Below are 17271 nucleotides of genomic sequence, written 5' to 3'. Positions count from 1 at the left end.
TACAGAAGCCAAACCGTTTGACACGTCGTTAAAAAAGGTCAGGTTCATAAGTATAAAGACCTGTGATGGCTAGTGTTTGTTTATAAAATATCCGTGTATATTTCACACATGGAATAGGTTAAGAGGTTTTTACTAAATAACTTAAAGCTGACTTGTTATTTTTATCAACTTTTTATTTTATTTTATTTTTTTTTTAATTTTTTTTTTTTTTAAATTTATTTATGATAGTCATACAGAGAGAGAGGGAGAGAGAGGCAGAGACATAGGCAGAGGGAGAAGCAGGCTCCATGCACCGGGAGCCTGATGTGGGATTCGATCCCGGGTCTCCAGGATCGCGCCCTGGGCCAAAGGCAGGCGCCAAACCGCTGTGCCACCCAGGGATCCCTTTATCAACTTTTTAAATTGCTTTTATCATTACGAATAATCGGGTAAATTTGCTATCAACTATGGGAAACAGTTAGGTGCCGAGCTATTTTCTTGAAAACGCTGCCGAGTACGAGACCTCACAAAAGGAGGCGCTATCCTGTGGCAGGAAGCGCATTTTCCCATTATTTTAAGCGACCGAGATTTTTCTTACGAGAGTCTACACCCGCGTGTCCTTTGACCACCCCGCCCAGGCCGCAGAGTGGCCTTGGGGGTCGGGCTGCGAGGCCGCGCCTCGAGCCCCGTCAGCCCGTCCCTCAGCCCGTCCCTCAGCGGGGCACGCCGCGCCAGGCCCAGGGGCGCGGAGCAACAACGCGGGGCTCGCAGGCCGCCTCCCCCGCCCGGTTCTACCTCCGGCGCCGCCCGGCCCCGCCAGCTGGCTGCCGCGTCCGCCGCTTCCCAGACGAGGACGGGGACCCGCCCCTGGCGGTGATTGACGGGCGGCCTCCTCCAATGGGCAACGCGCTCGGCCCCGGCGGGCCGGCCGAGGGCCGCGGCACGCGGAGGAATCTCTCCTGCCCTTTAGTCCCGGGCTAGGTGTTGCGGCAGGCGCCATTTTATCGAGCCGCCTGTCTCGGGTGCCGCCATGTTGGTGAGGAGAAATCACCGTTACGGCCAGTGTCCAAATCCCCGCGTCGCTGCACGCCGCCCGCCCGCCCGCTCCCAAGCCTCAGCCACCGGCGGCGAATAGAGACTAAAGCGGCAGCGCCGGCAGCGCGGGGCCGTTGCCCAGTGTTTGCAGTTAGAACCCCATCTCTCTGGCGTGGTTGTTAATAGACTGGAAAGTCTGTGTCTGTGTCGCTCACTAGTAACCGTGAGTTTTTACCACTTCGTCACCTCTCGGCGGCGGCCGGGAGCAGGTACCCGCAGGCGGCGCAGGGGTCCCCCCCGCGCCCCGCCGCCGCCGGCCTCGCAGACCTGTCCTCCAGCCCCGCCCCGTTCTTGACCAAACATGACAGACTCTGAACATGCAGGGCACGACAGGTCGGGAACCCTTCTTGTCTGTCTTTCTGTCGGATGAGAGGAGGGGTCTGGGGCGGCGGGAGCGGGCCGGGGCCGCGCGCCTCCTGCATGACTTAGACGTCTCTGTGTGGCTCCCTCAGTTCCATGACGTGCGCCCTTATGTAAAGCCCAGGCTGGCGGCCGCGGGGGAGGTCGGCCCGGCCGCGCCCGCCTCCCCGCGCCGGGGTCCTTTCCGGCCGGCCCCGCCCCCGGCCGGCACGTGCGAGCCCCCCGCCCCCGGGCGGCTCCGTCTGCCGCTCGGTCTGCGCCCGGCGCCTCCCGCGTGCTGGCTCGGTGCTGCGGTCCAGCCTGGCTGCGGCGGAGCCTCTCCCAGCGCAGGGTCCGCCGTGCGCTTCCAGATGGGACCAGCCCGGAATTTGTAGTAGCTGGTGTTGTAGTTGACTCCTGCCCGAGCACACTTCTAAAAATAAACTTTTCTTTTTTTTTTTTTTTCGGGGGGGGGGGGGATTTTTTAAACAACCCCCAAAGGCCATGTGTTTATTTATATAGTCTTAGTCCTCGGAATTTGAAAGCGTTTCAAATTAAAAATGTGAACACAAAGTACTTAGGCTTTGCGGACCTTAGTGTAGCACAGCTTTCTCCTAAGAGTACAAACTCCATGGATTATCCCATCTAGCTGCGTTTTCTAAATACTGTGTGTGATTTGAACAGTTAAGGGAGATTATGATATTTTTGCTGTGGCTCAAGGGGCCCATTCTTGGTTCCTCTTAGTGCTTTGGGGGGTATTTTCATATTCTGAAAAGCGCAAATAGTCTACTTAGTTGGGTTAGGTTTTTAATTTACATTGCTATCTACCTTAGTCGTAAAAACAGAAAGAGAGGGCTTTAGTTCATTAAATTACTGGAATAAAATACGTGGCATCTGCTTCTTATTTAGAATATTTAGAAATAGGAAATTCCTATTTTGTGACTAGAAGTAATCAAAAGTATTTATTGTAGTGTAAACTTAGGTACAGATCGCTCAAGTTTTTTACCTGTGGAGTAATGTGATGTGCTCCTGGCGAAGCATTACAAGCACTTTTTTTTTTTTTTTTTTTTGTTAACCTCACAAGTAGAAATAACAAACATCACCGAAATTTGAAATATCTAAACATTTGGCAACCTTGAGAGTGATAAAAATACTTCAACAATTTTAATATCCTAGTAATGAAAGTAGATCTCCAGAAGGCAAGTCAATTAAACATAACAGTAATTTTTTATAAAGTAAAAAACAGTTCTTTAAAATTATGGCTACATAAGCTTGCACTTGACGTATCTTTCATGATTATTTTACATTATCTTGTCACTAAAATGACAGAATTCTTGGAATCGGCTAACTAATGTTTTGAGAAATTTCCTATTATGAATTTCCCACTCTGAGTATCTGTGGACAAACCGATGACTGGGTTTTGGACTAATGCAGCCTAAAGTTCATTATTTTGTATGGCAGAAGGAAATGTGTTCTCTGTCTACAAAGCAGCTTTAGTATGTAGAATTAGGTATTCTGTGTAATGAGGAAACGGGTCACCAAATTCAGGTATTGCAATAACTTTGCCAGTAAGGAACTGTGATGTCAGACTTTAAAAAGAATTTGGAATTTTAAAATACCAAATTACAAGTTAAAAAAAAATTTTTAAAGAAGTTTTTGTGGGATTTATTAACCACTTAGAACTAAGAACTAAAGATTAGATAATAGTGATTTTAGCCTTTTTTAAGACTAAGAAAATAATATTTACTAGTATTATTGAAACAAAAAGCAAAGCTTCATACTCAGTTGTTAAATGATGATACTATTTTGAGGCAAAAAGAGATGATTTAACTTTGACACATTTTTCTTTTCAACCTATACAAAAAGCAAAACAATAACATCAAAAAACAAAGTGAACTGGGAGTCAGGAAATGGTCTAGCTCCAGCTTTGCTACCACTTAGCTTTGTGAACTTGAGCAAACCTAGTTTCTTTATTGATAAGAGGGTTCTGCAAGAGTTTTTCAAGTTCTTACAAGGTCAGTGTATTTCATCCTCCTCCTGAAAGTTTTTTTTTTTTAATATTGCTATCATTTCTATCAACATGTGCCAAATTGAGAATAACTATACTAGATTAATGTTTTACAATCTTAGCTAATCATCAAAATCACTTTAAGAAATAAAGATTTTTGTCTTGCCCAGAGCTACTGAATCAGAATCTCTAGGGGAAGATTGTGGTAATCTATTTTTAATAGATTGTGATCCTTAAGAAATGTAAGGAAAAACGGACTAGTCTATGGAATCCTGAAATAATTCTGTGCTTCCATATTATAACTATTTTATACTATAACACAAGTTTCTGTGAATTATGTGAAGATATATTTGAATTCTGGTATGTGGAGCCAGGCATTGTTTCGAGGATATTCTTTTTCTGACATTTTTGAAAATTAAGGCATACTGTGAATATAGAGGAAAAAGTTGAATATATGATTTTTATTTACAACTACTGTATATGAATTAAAGTATTACTATTATAACTTACATCAGAATGAGATTTTAAATTAAAATTCACAAAAGGAGCTCTTTTTTCTTTAAAAAAATTGAATTTTACTTGCACATGTTTTGTATGATGAACATTTTGCACAAGATTTGTTTGCCAAATGAGGTTACTTTTTCAAAAAATACTTTAAATATTTTCATGCCTAGAGTGAAAATACGATATTTTTATTTTTATTTTTTATTTTTATTTTTATTTTATTTATATCCATAAATAAATTTGTGGATATACAGAATATTGGTAGAGGTGGGTAGGATCTGAGAAATCAAGAGTAGAGGTGGAGAAGGAGTTGGGGGAAGCCAAAGGGAGATAAAATTCTTGTGTCTCTTTTCATTCAATTCTTCTCTTTCATCCGGTTCTGTTAGGTACAACTTCAGCCACCTAGCTTTATATTTCACTGGATGATGACCCAGTTAAAACAATACACAAACAACTTTTAAAGGCTAAACACTAGGAGTCCCTGTTTGGACACATGTACAGTAGGGTAGGACAGACAAATATACACCTAAGTAACTATTACATAATTTTCTGAAATATGCTGAAAGTAAAAAGGTTTACAGGGTCTGCACTGGGAAGAATAATTTTAACATGAGTAATATAAGAGCTTGTGATTCTGAGAGTCTTTAATTGGTAAGAGCTATATATTATTCCGTAAGAGGTTAATTTATTCTTTGCCCATTATGAATGACTTTCTCACCTTCTTTCCCTCCTCTCTCCACTTTCCTTCCTCATATAAAACAAAAACAAAACTCCCAACTAGTCAGAATCATAGTAGTTTTTTTCTCCTCCCACTCCCAGCACATAATGACTGAAACATTGCCAAGAGACTACACTGGAAAATTAAGGGATGATGACAGAGACGCTGATTACACTTTCCATTTGTAACACGGTTTTCTTTTGATTCTCACATTAATCCCATGAGGTAGTATACTATTACAATGCTCAGTAACTTGTCTACAAGATCCCACAGAATAGGGGCTAGATAAGAGGCCCAGGTATGCAAACTCCTACCTGAAGTATTATTTTCACTCTTCATTATGTTTGCATGGGGATGTAATACAATAAGTTCTAGCTTTTAACTTTCTAAATTGTTAGAAATTGTAATGTGGTACATGTAAGAGAGCCCTACGTTCTCAGTAAAACCTAGGTTTTGATCCTGATTTTACCTCTAACTTGGTTGATATTTTTCTATTTTCCATGATTATTTTTCTTATTTGTGAAATAAAGTAGTTGAACTAGGTGATATTCAATCTTCTTTCCTACTTTAATGTCAGTAATTTTAATTTAAAAGATTGCAAATGCCTTATTTCACATTAGAGTTCACTTGATGTTCTATAAAATACATGGTTTATAAATTAATTTGTGTACTTGAGCAAATGCCTCCTCTCAGTAGGCTACTAATGAATTTATTTTTAATTGTAAAATACACATGTAAAATTTACATCTCAGCTATTTGTAAGTGGACAGTTCAGTAGTGTTAAGTACCTTCCCATTGTTGTACAACCTATCTTTAAGAACTCTGTTCATCTTGCAAAACTTAAATTCTATCAGTTTATTTTTTACTCCTGAATCTACTAATTTGACTATTGTTAAAACTATCAAAATGAGCTTTTCTTTAGCAAATGTAAAAAACCCAAGGTAAACATCATGTTCATATTTGATGTGGGAAAGCACTTTGACTTATTAGACATTTTTCTTTTCCTAGTCCTTCATAAGTATACTATTTCATTTACTTTTAAATTTTCATTGATTAGATTTTCATTCAGCAGACTTCTGTGCAAAGTATATAGTGTTAAGCACTGGGATTTGCTCTCTAGGATCTTATCATGTAGTAGGAGAAATAGACTGGTAAATACATAGTTATAGCACTAGTACTATAATAAAGTTATAAATTGAGGGCAGTGGTGACATAGGTGGGGGTTTCAGGGAGGCATCATGGAATTAGCTACATCTGGAGGATGAGTAAAAAGTTTGGCTAAGCAGATTCAAGTATATGAAAAACATGAAGATGTGAAATGGCATAATGGCTTCAGAGAGGATAAAAAAGTATGTGAAGCATGTACAACGTATTTTGGGGAATGAGGAAAAGGCTTCGGTGAATTAGGGATCTGACCCTGTATGATAGAAAGATCTCATCAAAGTTTTTAATTTTTTTTAAAGTTTATTTACTTAAGTAATCTCTATACCCAGTGTGGGGCTCAAACAACCCCAAGATCCAGAGTCACATGTTCTAACTGACTGAGGCAGCCAGGCAGGTGCTCCTCTCATCAGTTTTTTATTTATTTTTTTTATTTATTTTATTTTTTTTTAATAAATTTTTTATTTATTTATGATAGTCACAGAGAGAGAGAGAGGCAGAGACATAGGCAGAGGGAGAAGCAGGCTCCATGCCCCAGGAGCCCGACGTGGGATTCGATCCCTGGTCTCCAGGATCACGCCCTGGGCCAAAGGCAGGCACTAAACTGCTGCGCCACCCAGGGATCCCTCATCAGTTTTTTAAACAGGAGAATGTTCAGATGCATTTTTGGCATGATATCTTAAGGGGCTAGGTGGAGGCAAACTACAGAAAGGGAGATCAGTAAAAGGAAGACAAGTTAAGGAACTTTCAATAATTTACATTAAGTATTAAGCACCTAATATTTAATATATGTTTGTTTTGGACTTCAGGAAGACAGCAGTAAAGAAAAAAATCCTTTACCTAATGGAGTTTATATGTTCTTTGGAGAAAGAGACAATAAACATGAAAAACAAATGTGTTCAATGCTGATAAAGTAGAAAGGGAGGTGGCATATCCTATGGGTTCAGGGATGGTATTTCCACTTTAAATAGATATTTAGGGAAACATTCAACTGAAAAAGTAACCTTTGAGCAAAATCCGGAAATGAGAGAGCAATCCAGGTTCAGAATGTCTGGAGGAAAAGCATTCTAGATAAAGGGAGCAAAAGGTGAAAAAAGCCTGGAACCCAGGACGAGCCTAGTGTAATTAAGAAAGAAACAAGGGAGTAGTGTGGCTAGAGAAAAGAATGAGCAAGGGGGAGAGAAGTAGGAGATGAAGTTAGATGGGCAACAGGGGCAATTCTGTCGTGCCTTGTAAAGCCATTTTAAGCAACTTGGATTTCACTCTGAATTGTACAGGAGCCACTGGAGAATTTGAACAGAGGAGGAGCGGGATCATGCTGTGGTAAAGGAATGGTAAAAAGGAAGTTGCTTATAGTAATATAAGTGACAAGTGATGATGGTTTAGGCCAGGGAGGTGAAAATGGTTGGATTTTGGATATGGTTTGGAGATAGAACCAGTTGGATTTTCTGATGGATGTGTAGTGTGAAAGAAAGGAATGAGTCAAAAAAAAAAAAAAAAAAAAGGAATGAGTCAAAGCTACTGTAAAGTCTAGAAATTGGGTAGTGGACCTGATCAAAAGCATTGGCAATGAGAAAGCAGACAAAAGGCAAAATTCATGAGATATTTCTTAGAGTTAATAGAACCAGAGATAAAGATCTGAGAGTTTTTAGCAAAGATGTTAGTTAAAATGATGAGATCATTTTGTGTAGTAGACCATAAAGTGATAGGTGTAGTAGACCATAAAGAAGACAGAAGTTTTCTAGAAGCCAAGAAAGGAGAAAGTTTCAAAGAAGGGACAATCACAGAGCAGATGAAAGGGTTGAAAATTGGCCACAGGATAGCCTAAATTAGAACCTTTAAAAGCATGAATGAGAGAGTGCTTCAGGGTTTGCAAGCAGCTGGCCTTCATGCCTAAAATATGTCCACATTGTTGTTTGCCTGACAGGATGTTGTAAAAATATTTGTGTGTGAATGCTATTAGACTTGACTTGTGTTCTTCATCCTCCACAGTCTTTTCACTGATATTTTCTTTGCAAACTCAGCACCTGAGGTCTCCTCATACAGTGACTTGCCCCACCATGGTAGGCATTTGAGTTTGTGACCCTTTGTTACGTGATAAAGTCAGGTTTTTACCTGGACAGACAGGTGATCTGGTTTCCAAAAAAAAAAAAAAAAAAAAAACTGAGGCCTTGAATTTACCAAGTCAAGCCTCCAGTCAGTCTGCAGCTGTCAGAATATTCTTTTGTGCTTTGATGTGCCTAGTGGCCTCACTTCAGTTTTTCAGATTCAGAAACTGCTCAGTCTCAGAGCTGATCAGACTTGGAGATACTAATTCATGCTAAAAAGTAGTAACAGTGGCTTACATTTACATCGTACTTAATATATGCCAGGTTCTGTTTTAAGTGCTTTACACAGATGACTGCATTTAATCTTCATCACAGCGCTACACAACAGCCCTCATTTTACAAATGAGGAAACAAACAGTAAGAGATTGATGAATTTCCCAAGGCTGCAAAGTAATCAGTGGGAACTCAAGTAATCTGATACCAGAGCCTTTATTTTAATCAAGGATAGACATCCTTATCACAGGAGAATATGTGTGTGTGTATCAGAATACCAATTCAGTCACATAAAATGACTAGATGTTTGTATCAGGGAGGGTATTCTCTCCATGTAGAATGCTACATGGAAAACCAAATTATCAAGAATTGCCTAATGAACAGGAGCATGGAATTAGAATGAAGGAGTTGATTGTAAATAACTGAAATTTTAAATGGCATCAGGCTCTGATACAGTGATTTTTCCATTTTCATAATGTATCTGCCAAGCAGTTACTTGCATCTATCAGTCTTACAGAATATCCACTGTCCTGGGCAGTACTTATGTGGGCACTGGCCATATCTCTGTCTCTCCACCTTTCTTTTTTCATCCTTTCTATTGCTAACCAGTCCTTCTTTCTGATAAGTACATTTCTTTTCATTGCATATTAATATCTTAAATTTAGTCATCTTTTACTTGGTCCTGTGTATCTGACTTGCTCATCTCTGTTTTGGTTCATCTTATTTTGATATTATGGTTGAACTTTTTGAGGATGTTCCTATTTCTAGTATCTTCTTTGAGGTGTTTGGGTCCTGGGAGGTGTTATTTGACTACTGATGCTGTGTACCAACTCAGATAGCAGTCATTGGATGACCTTTGCAAAAGCAGTTTTAGCAGATTATCATTACTCTTGGCAAAGAGCAACCTTTCTCTAACGTAAAATAGCTTTATATATATATATAAACACACATATATATATATATACACACACACACACATATATATATATATATATTTGTAAGAAAGCTCCATGCCAGCATGGAGCTCAATGCAGGGCTTGAACTTAAGACCAAGACCTGAGCTGTGATTGAGTCAGACACTTAAACAACTAAGCCACCCAGGCGCCCATGCTTTGTTTTGTTTTTAATGTGAGTTCATGGCTTAACATTACTACTTTACATGAACTCTTAAATACTTCAACATTCATAAATTATACACCCACATTTTTGAGTGGCAGATAACTATCCAAGCAAGTCCCAAGGAGTGTTTAAAGGGAATCCTAAGTTTATTCATTAAGATTATAAAACCACATAAAAATCATTAACAATCTATTTATAAAAGTAATAGAAAAAAAGAACTTAGATTTAGAACTCATGATACTCAATATTTTACGTATATTGCTATTTTTTTTAAGATTTTATTTGTTCATTCATGATAGGCAGAGATACAGGCAGAGGGAGAAGCAGGCTCCATGCAGGGAGCCCAACACGGGACTCGATCCTGGGACTCCAGGATCACGCCCTGGGCCAAAGGCAGGTACTAAACCGCTGAGCCACCCAGGGATCCCCCATATATTGCTATTTATAATTCATATACTTTAATTCATTTGATCCATGTAGACAGAACAGATGTTAGTATCTTCATTTTATAGTTTAGAAAACAGAGGGTAAATAACTATTTACCACAGTCTGTATCTCCATAGCATTTGGTTTTGTACTCTTTCCCCTGCCACCGTTATTTCATAAAGGTAGTAAATCTGACACCAAATGCTGGATTGGGATATTGGATACTTAAAAAGGGGTTAGGGGGCAGCCCAGGTGGCTCAGCGGTTTAGCGCCGCCTGCAGCCCGGGGCGTGATCCTGGAGACCCGGGATCGAGTCCCACGTCGGGCTTTCCGCATGGTGCCTGCTTCTCCTTCCGCCCGTGTCTCTGCCTCTTTCTCTCTCTCTCTCTGAATAAATTAAAAAAAAAAATTTTTAAAAAGGGGGTTAGGGTTTTTTTTTTTTCATTTTAGATATTACTGATCCCAGGCAATTTCAGTCTACTTTATTGTAAATTCATCTTATATGACAAGAGTTTTTCTAAAGAGATAAAAAATTGAATGTATGAAGAATATTGATTTTTCATGTATTCTTAAAAGAGTATGAAATCAGTTAAATCTAGCTAACTGCACATTTTTAGCTATGGAAAACAAGAATTCTTCCATTGTATCTGAGTTTTAACCTACTAGACAATTTGTTGAAGATACATAAGAGATCAGAAGAACCAACACCTCTTTTGTTTGGATTTTCCTTGATGACTGGCAGTTGACAATAAAATATTAGATCACTGGTTTTTGTGTGTGAGGCTTGAGTTCTTTGTAAAGGCTACTCTTTGGCCCATAAAGGAACTTGTGGGTTGATTTCTACATCCTTGGCATACATAGGAGTCTATTTTAAAATTATGTTTTATGTAAGCAAACAAAAATGGAACTGAATAATGCATTTATGTAAGAAATACCTACATATTTTGGCTGTATATATACATATTCACCAAATATACATTTTTTAAAAATACCAGTTATCCAGGTGTCAAAACCAGCATTTAACCAAACCTTAGACTAAAGTTAGTATCATCATAGATTATATTTCTGTAATATGAATAAATCTGAAATATCCCTTAAATTATTGTAATTATTAGAAATGTTGGTCTATTTAAAAAATAAGACATTCCAGTGAAGCGATAATTTCTCAGCACTGCCTATTACTAAATTACTCCCATAACTACTATAATGCACATCATAGAGGGTCACTTTCAACTGAGATTAGTGGAATACAGGATAGTTGGGGGAACTTTTTTTCCTCTAACATTTTCCTTTTTAAATATTTTTTAAAAAATATCTAGAGCAAAGATGATTGATTATATTACATATAACTTTAGAGCTTTTTCTCATGAAATTTTGATGTAACAGTTATTCTGTTTTTAATTCATTCACAAAAGATGTGAATTCTCAAATAGGATTTCTTCTTGAAAGATTCATGGGGTTGAATAATTTAAAATCTTCTTTAGAAGTTATTTTGTTTAATATTGTGAATAAAAAAATAATATTGTGAATCATTAGAATGCCAAATAATTGAATAGTTAGAATTATGATAAAATTTCTATTATTCTGTTTTGTATTTTTCATTTAAATTTTTACAATCCTTTGTCAGCATAAGCAGTCTATAATATTTTTCTTAAAATCAATAGCTAGGGACTCCTGGGTGGCTCAGCGGTTGAATGTCTGCCTTCAGCTCGGGGCATGATCCCAGTTGGGGGATTGAGTCCCACTCAGGCTCCCTGTGAGGATCCTGCTTCTCCCTCTGTCTCTCTCTGTGTCTTTCATGAATAAATAAATAAAATCTTAAAAAAAAATTAATAGCTCTACATAATTACAATAATTACTCTCTCAATATTATTACTCTGGTTTTCTACTTGGCAGTTTGAAGATCGTTAGTTTCTTTTATACATAAAACGGTTTTCGTAATCATTAATTGCACATTTTTTCTTCATTAATGAAGATCTCATTGTACTTGAACTAATTGATAAAATTTCAATATGTAAAGCACATGAGATTCTTGTAAGTTATACCTAAAATACCATCTTAACTTGGAAAATGGATATTCAGATACTAATAGTAAACCCAGATGACATGGCTTTTTTAATATATATGACCCACTAAGTTATAATAGTAACTAACCTAAGGATCATGTAATTGCCAGTCATGTCATATGCAAGATCCAGAAATGACTTGAAGCAGGCCAAGGCCGAATGGAGAAACATGCTTTAGCTGTATACTTAGGCCAAAGCCTAATTTCAGCATATCTTTAAAAAAAAAATCTACTCCCATGACACTCCCAAAAACCTGGAGCCCCAGTACCTCGTATCATAGGTACTGGGGCTCTGGTAACAGGTAATTTGGCATTTGGGGAACTTTAACAGACCAACTGGGATTTTTTTTAATATTACTGGGTCATAGGCAATTTTACCCAGTTTGCTGTAGATTCATCCAACAAAACTTTTTCGACTTTTTTTCTGATGTCATAATACCTAGAATATTTTCTAGCTTTCAAATTCTAAGAGTATTTTATTTGCTGATTTGTTTCTGTTGAGTTTCTAGCTCCTTCAGCCTGTACTGGAGAGCCTAAGTCAAGAGGATAAATTGAAAGAGAATGAAAGTATATGAATTTTAGCTTGGGCTAACCAAGATAATAAATGAAATATAAAAAATAATTTTTAAAATGTAGTCTAAAAAAAACCTATAGCAAGCAAATACAAAATGTTGTTTTATTACTGTAATAGTCTATCTCTGCTTATGGCATAAAGGATGTTTGAGGAGTAATATGTTTTTTCTTCATGATGTCAAATATAAAAGCTCAAGGATATATTTTAAAATTCTTCATTTCATGGGACACCTGGGTGGCTCAGCAGTTGAGCTTCTACCTTTGCCTCAGGGCGTGATCCCGGAGTCCCAGGATCAAGAGCCAAGATCAAGTCCCGCGTCCTCGGGCTTCCTGCATGGAGCCTGCTTCTCCATCTGCCTATGTCTCTGCCTGTGCGTGTGTGTGTGTGTGTGTGTGTGTCATAAATAAATAAAATCTTTAAAAAAATCTTCATTTCATAGATTGATATACAGCAATGCCTCTTCTATATGGCACTGGGCAGGGAATTTACCATCAATAGATATTTTATTATCAGAAACTAACTTTATGAGGCACCTAGGTATCTCAGTCAGTTTAGTGTCTGCCTTCGGCTTGGGTCCTGATCCCAGGATTCTGGGATCAAGCCCTGCATTGGGCTTCCGGCTCAGCAGGCAGTCTGCTTCTCCCTCCCCCTTTCCCCTGCTCATTCTCTCTCTCTCACTCTCCCTCTCTCTCTCAAATAATTTTATTATAAATATTTTCAAAGGATCTCTTTGTAAATAAAATATGTGGCATGCTTTCCTGTCTTACTAACTAGACAATTACTGATTTATATTTTTCTTAATTATTTTGGATCATCATGACCATCTGTTGTCACCAAAATCACTATGAACCCTAGGAATTATACTTCATCTTACATTTTCTGTTGTGTCCTAGACACTTTGGAAATATGGGAGGCTTTCACAAGGATTGTTGCTGAGTGTAGCTTAATGATAGGATAAAGGAGAAACAGCCTCAAGAACAGACTCCAGATTTGGTCTACCACAGCTGCTTTTCTGCTTTTATTTGTTCGAAATAATTTTTCATTATTTGAAATAATTTGTCATAATTTCCCCTGGAATCCATGCTTTTTGGATTTAGAACTTTTCCCAATTTCTTTTTTTTTTTTTTTTAATTTATATACGAGAGAGAGGGAGAGGCAGAGACACAGACAGAGGGAGAAGCAGGCTCCATGCAGGGAGCCCGGCGCGGAACTCTATCTCAGGACTCCAGGATCACGCCCTGGGCCGAAGGCAGGCGCTTGAACCGCTGAGCCACCCAGGCTGCCCCCTTTTCCCAATTTCTATGAAAGTATCTGTCATCTTCCATACGTGTTCCATTAAAATGGATGGGTTTCAGGTAAGTCATAAGAGGAAAGAAAACTTCAGTTGAGGACTATTATGAACAATGCTAAGTAATACCTAACTTTATCTCAATTAACCTTTAAACAACTTTGTGATGGTAGATTGATTGATCCTTTCTTTGGATGAGGAAACTGAATATTAGGGCCACAAGATAATTGGTTCAAGTTAGTATAGGTAGTATATGACTGGGAAGTAGAATCTGAACCCAGATGTTTCTGGCTCTAAAGCTTTTTGTTCTTCTACCTTACTATGATGCCTTTTTAAATAATCAGTTTTAACATACTACATGTTTGGTTTTTTTTTTTTTTTTTATGTTTGGTTATTCTTGTTTAAAACTCCAGCTTTAATTTCCAGGTTCAGGTGACCTTGCTTTGCCAGAATCTTGGGTCCTCATTAAATAAAGTGTGTGTTTGGTTTTGGTTTGGTTCCTCTTTAACTTCGGGTGAAAGTTGCTATTCTGGCAGCCAACAACCTCATCAGTATTTGACTCTTCTGGATGTTGGTGCTTAGCCCCTGTTTTGTTTTTATTGAACAGCAAATCTTAGTGATAATATAGCAGTTTTAATTACCTATAGCATTCCTCTCTTTTCTTTCCATCTTCTGACTTTCATATGGAGGCTTTCACCTTAAGGAAGCCGTTAATCTAAACTGTGCCACTCTTTTTTTTTCAAGTCACATACGTGATCTTTAATAAAATTCAACGGTACTCCTCATCAGAAACCCTGGAGGCGAGAAAGCCGTGGGATGATACATATTTTTTAAAAATTTTTATTGAAGTACAGTTGACATAACAATGTTGTGTTAGTATTGTAACATAGTGATTCAACAGTTCTATACTCAGTACTCATCTCAATAAGTTTAGTCACTGTCACCATACAATATTATTACACAACATTATTGACTATATTCTCTCTGTACTTTTCATCCCCGTGTCTTATTTTATAAGCAAAAGTTTATACCTTTGAATCCCCTTCACCTATTTTTCCCATTCCTCTAACCCCCTCCACTTTCGTACTCACCAGTTTGTTTTCTGTTCATGAATCTGTTTGATTTTTTGTTTGCTTGCTTGCTTGTTTAATTATTTACATACCATAGTAAAATCATATGGTACTTGTTTTTGTCTGACTTATTTCATTAGCATAATACCCTATATGTCCATCCCTGTTGTCAGATATGGCAAGATATAATTTTCTTTTTATGACTGAGTAATATTTCACTGTGTGTGTGTGTGTGTGTGAGAGAGAGAGAGACAGCTTTTTTATCCATTCATCTACTGATGGATATTTATGTTGCTTCAATATCTTGTCTGTTTTAAATAATGCTGCAATAAACATAGGGGTGTATATATCTTTTCAAATTACAGTTTTCATTTTCTTTGAGTAAATACCTAGTAGTGGTATTCTGTTTTTTTCTATTAGTATATTTCTAGTTTTAGTTTTTTGAGGACCCTACATGCTGTTTTCCACAGTGGATGTACCAATTTACATTCCAGCTAAAACTGTACCACTACTTTATCAACTTGTGTGGGACCCTGAAATGAAGAGGGAAACCCATTTTCCAACTCTATATAATTTGATTCTTTTTACTTTTTCAAAAAAATCTATGCAATAAATTTTTTTGGTGTATTTCCTTTGAACCCCTAAAAAATACTGTTTAGTAAAAAGAAAACCTTATAACTCCTTATAATTCCAAGTCCCATATTATCAATCCAACTGATCTAGCCTGGTGACTGCCATTTCCTTACAAACATTAAAATCACTTCTGTGGAAGTTACTTATTTAAGTTAGGTAATTCATATTTACTTTTGCATGTGAGAAATGCAACCTTCAGACCTTAAAAGTTCTTTGGTATCATCTCTTAAAATACCACTTAAATGTGTGTTGATGATGTTTCTTTTCCTTAGCATTTTATTATGATAAGTTTCAAATATGCAAATATGTGAAGGAAGCTTACAATAAACACACTCATATCCTAACAAGCAGTTGGTGAGCTTCTTAAATAATCTTTACATTCGCTGCTATTAAGTGGTTTGTTTGACTATTTGCAGTTTCTTCCTAAGACCAAATGTGTATAGCTATAATAGCAACATGATAAAAAAAAAACTATGAATCTGGGAATCAGACTGAGTTTGGGCTCTAGCTCTGTCATCTGTTAGCAGAATCAGTTAAGCTCTTTGTCCTCTTTCTTACCTGCTTAATGAGGATAAGCAACATATTTCATAGTTAACATGAAAATGAAGAGAACTAATCAAACATGTCTGCAGCATAGTAAGTATTCAGTAACTTAACTATCATATTAGTGGGTTGTTTTTTTTTTTTTACTACAAATTTGATTTAAGATACTATTTTACTTCAGAATTACTGTTACTTGGTCATAAACACATCTGCTGGAATTGAAGATAACCTTAAACAGTGAAAGAATTAGGTAATGAAAAGTGTAGACTAAAAATCGCTGAAAATTATATTTAAAGTATTAAAGTCACATATCCATAATCCTCTGATGGCCCCCAGGTTTTTAAAGGTTCCGTTGCAGGCAGTATTTTGGCTTTTATGGGGAGAATAACAAAGTTACCTTACCTTATTATTTTTTTTTTTTTTTAGAAAAGGAACAGTTAAAATGGAATCATTTGCATTTTGTTTGTTAATATCTAGACTTGAGAGATTGATTGCAGGACTGATAAAACAAACTGGCACTATAGTGAATAATGAATATTGATGCTTTCTTTAAAGAATAGCCATTAGCTTTATTTATGTTCTCTTGTTCTTGTTCTGTATTTTGTTGATTTCCTTTTTTTTTTTTTTTTAAGATTTTATTTATTTATTCATGAGACACAGGGGGGTGGGAGGGGGCAGAGACACAGGCTGAGGGAGAAGCAGGCTCGATGCAGGGAGCCTGACATGGGAACCCATCCCGTCTCCAGGATCACGCCCCAGACCAAAGGCAGGCGCTAAACCGCCGCTGAGCCACCCAGGGATCTCCCACATTTTGTTGATTTCTGTCCTATATTTATTATTTTCATTCTTCTTCTGGGTTGCCCACTTCTAAGTTCTTCAGTTGAATGTATAGCTCATTCGTTTTTAACCTTTTTATTTTCTTAAAAATGTGTTACATAGAAGCACAGATCTTCTTTAGGACTCCTTTTCTTTGTTCAAGTCTTTTAATTAATGACTTCATGGTGTACTTTGCACCAAATTTATACTGCAAGGTTCACCAGGAAGTTACATTGCTTGAATTTAGATGTTTCATTAATATGTTACTGATATATTCATTACCAGATTATAATGCCTGCTTTGAAAATTCTGAGGCTGTGAAATGATGAGGATTATGTGCTCCTGTGATATAGAAGATGAATACTTTATTCATGCACATTCTCACTACTTTTAAGGAAAATGTTGATCCCATTTAAAGGAATGACCTCAGGAATAATGAGGTGATCTTTAAAAGGTATAAATCATGAGAATGTTTGTAATATACATGGAGGATTGCCTGAAGGATAATAGTCTATTAATTTCTCAGATATTAGTAGTTTTCAGCCTTTTTTTTTTTTGCCTCAACACCATTGTAGAAAAAACATTCCCATCCATGATAAAGTGTATGTATTT

General features: G+C 37.5%; 2 protein-coding genes across 17 annotated transcripts in view; one reads left to right on the top strand and one right to left on the bottom strand.

Annotated features, from left to right (window-relative positions):
* The window catches only part of ZC3H8 (zinc finger CCCH-type containing 8), a 36585-nt gene extending 35074 nt beyond the window's left edge, over positions 1-1511 (bottom strand). For all 12 annotated transcript variants that reach the window (XR_012004394.1, XR_012004397.1, XR_012004393.1 and 9 more), the window contains exon 1: positions 1342-1511. Coding sequence is in view for 4 of the 12 variants with exons in the window: in XM_072770217.1 (XP_072626318.1) it covers positions 1342-1496 (155 nt within the window). In the remaining 8 variants the exon portion in view is untranslated. The remainder of the gene's footprint in view (positions 1-1341) is intronic.
* The window catches only part of ZC3H6 (zinc finger CCCH-type containing 6), a 67486-nt gene continuing 51167 nt past the window's right edge, over positions 953-17271 (top strand). The window contains exon 1 of one of the 5 annotated variants that reach the window (XM_072770204.1): positions 953-1407. In XM_072770204.1, the coding sequence (XP_072626305.1) occupies positions 1376-1407 (32 nt within the window). In that variant the 5' untranslated portion in view covers positions 953-1375. Of the gene's footprint in view, positions 1408-17091; positions 17114-17271 lie in introns of those variants that run through there. The other 4 variants (XM_072770207.1, XM_072770205.1, XM_072770206.1 and 1 more) reach the window with 4 other exon arrangements.

This window comes from Canis lupus, chromosome 12, assembly GCF_048164855.1.
Source record: "Canis lupus baileyi chromosome 12, mCanLup2.hap1, whole genome shotgun sequence".
Lineage (NCBI taxonomy): Eukaryota > Metazoa > Chordata > Mammalia > Carnivora > Canidae > Canis > Canis lupus.
Note: the sequence above shows the minus strand (reverse complement) of the source record. Positions and strands in the feature narration are given on the sequence as shown.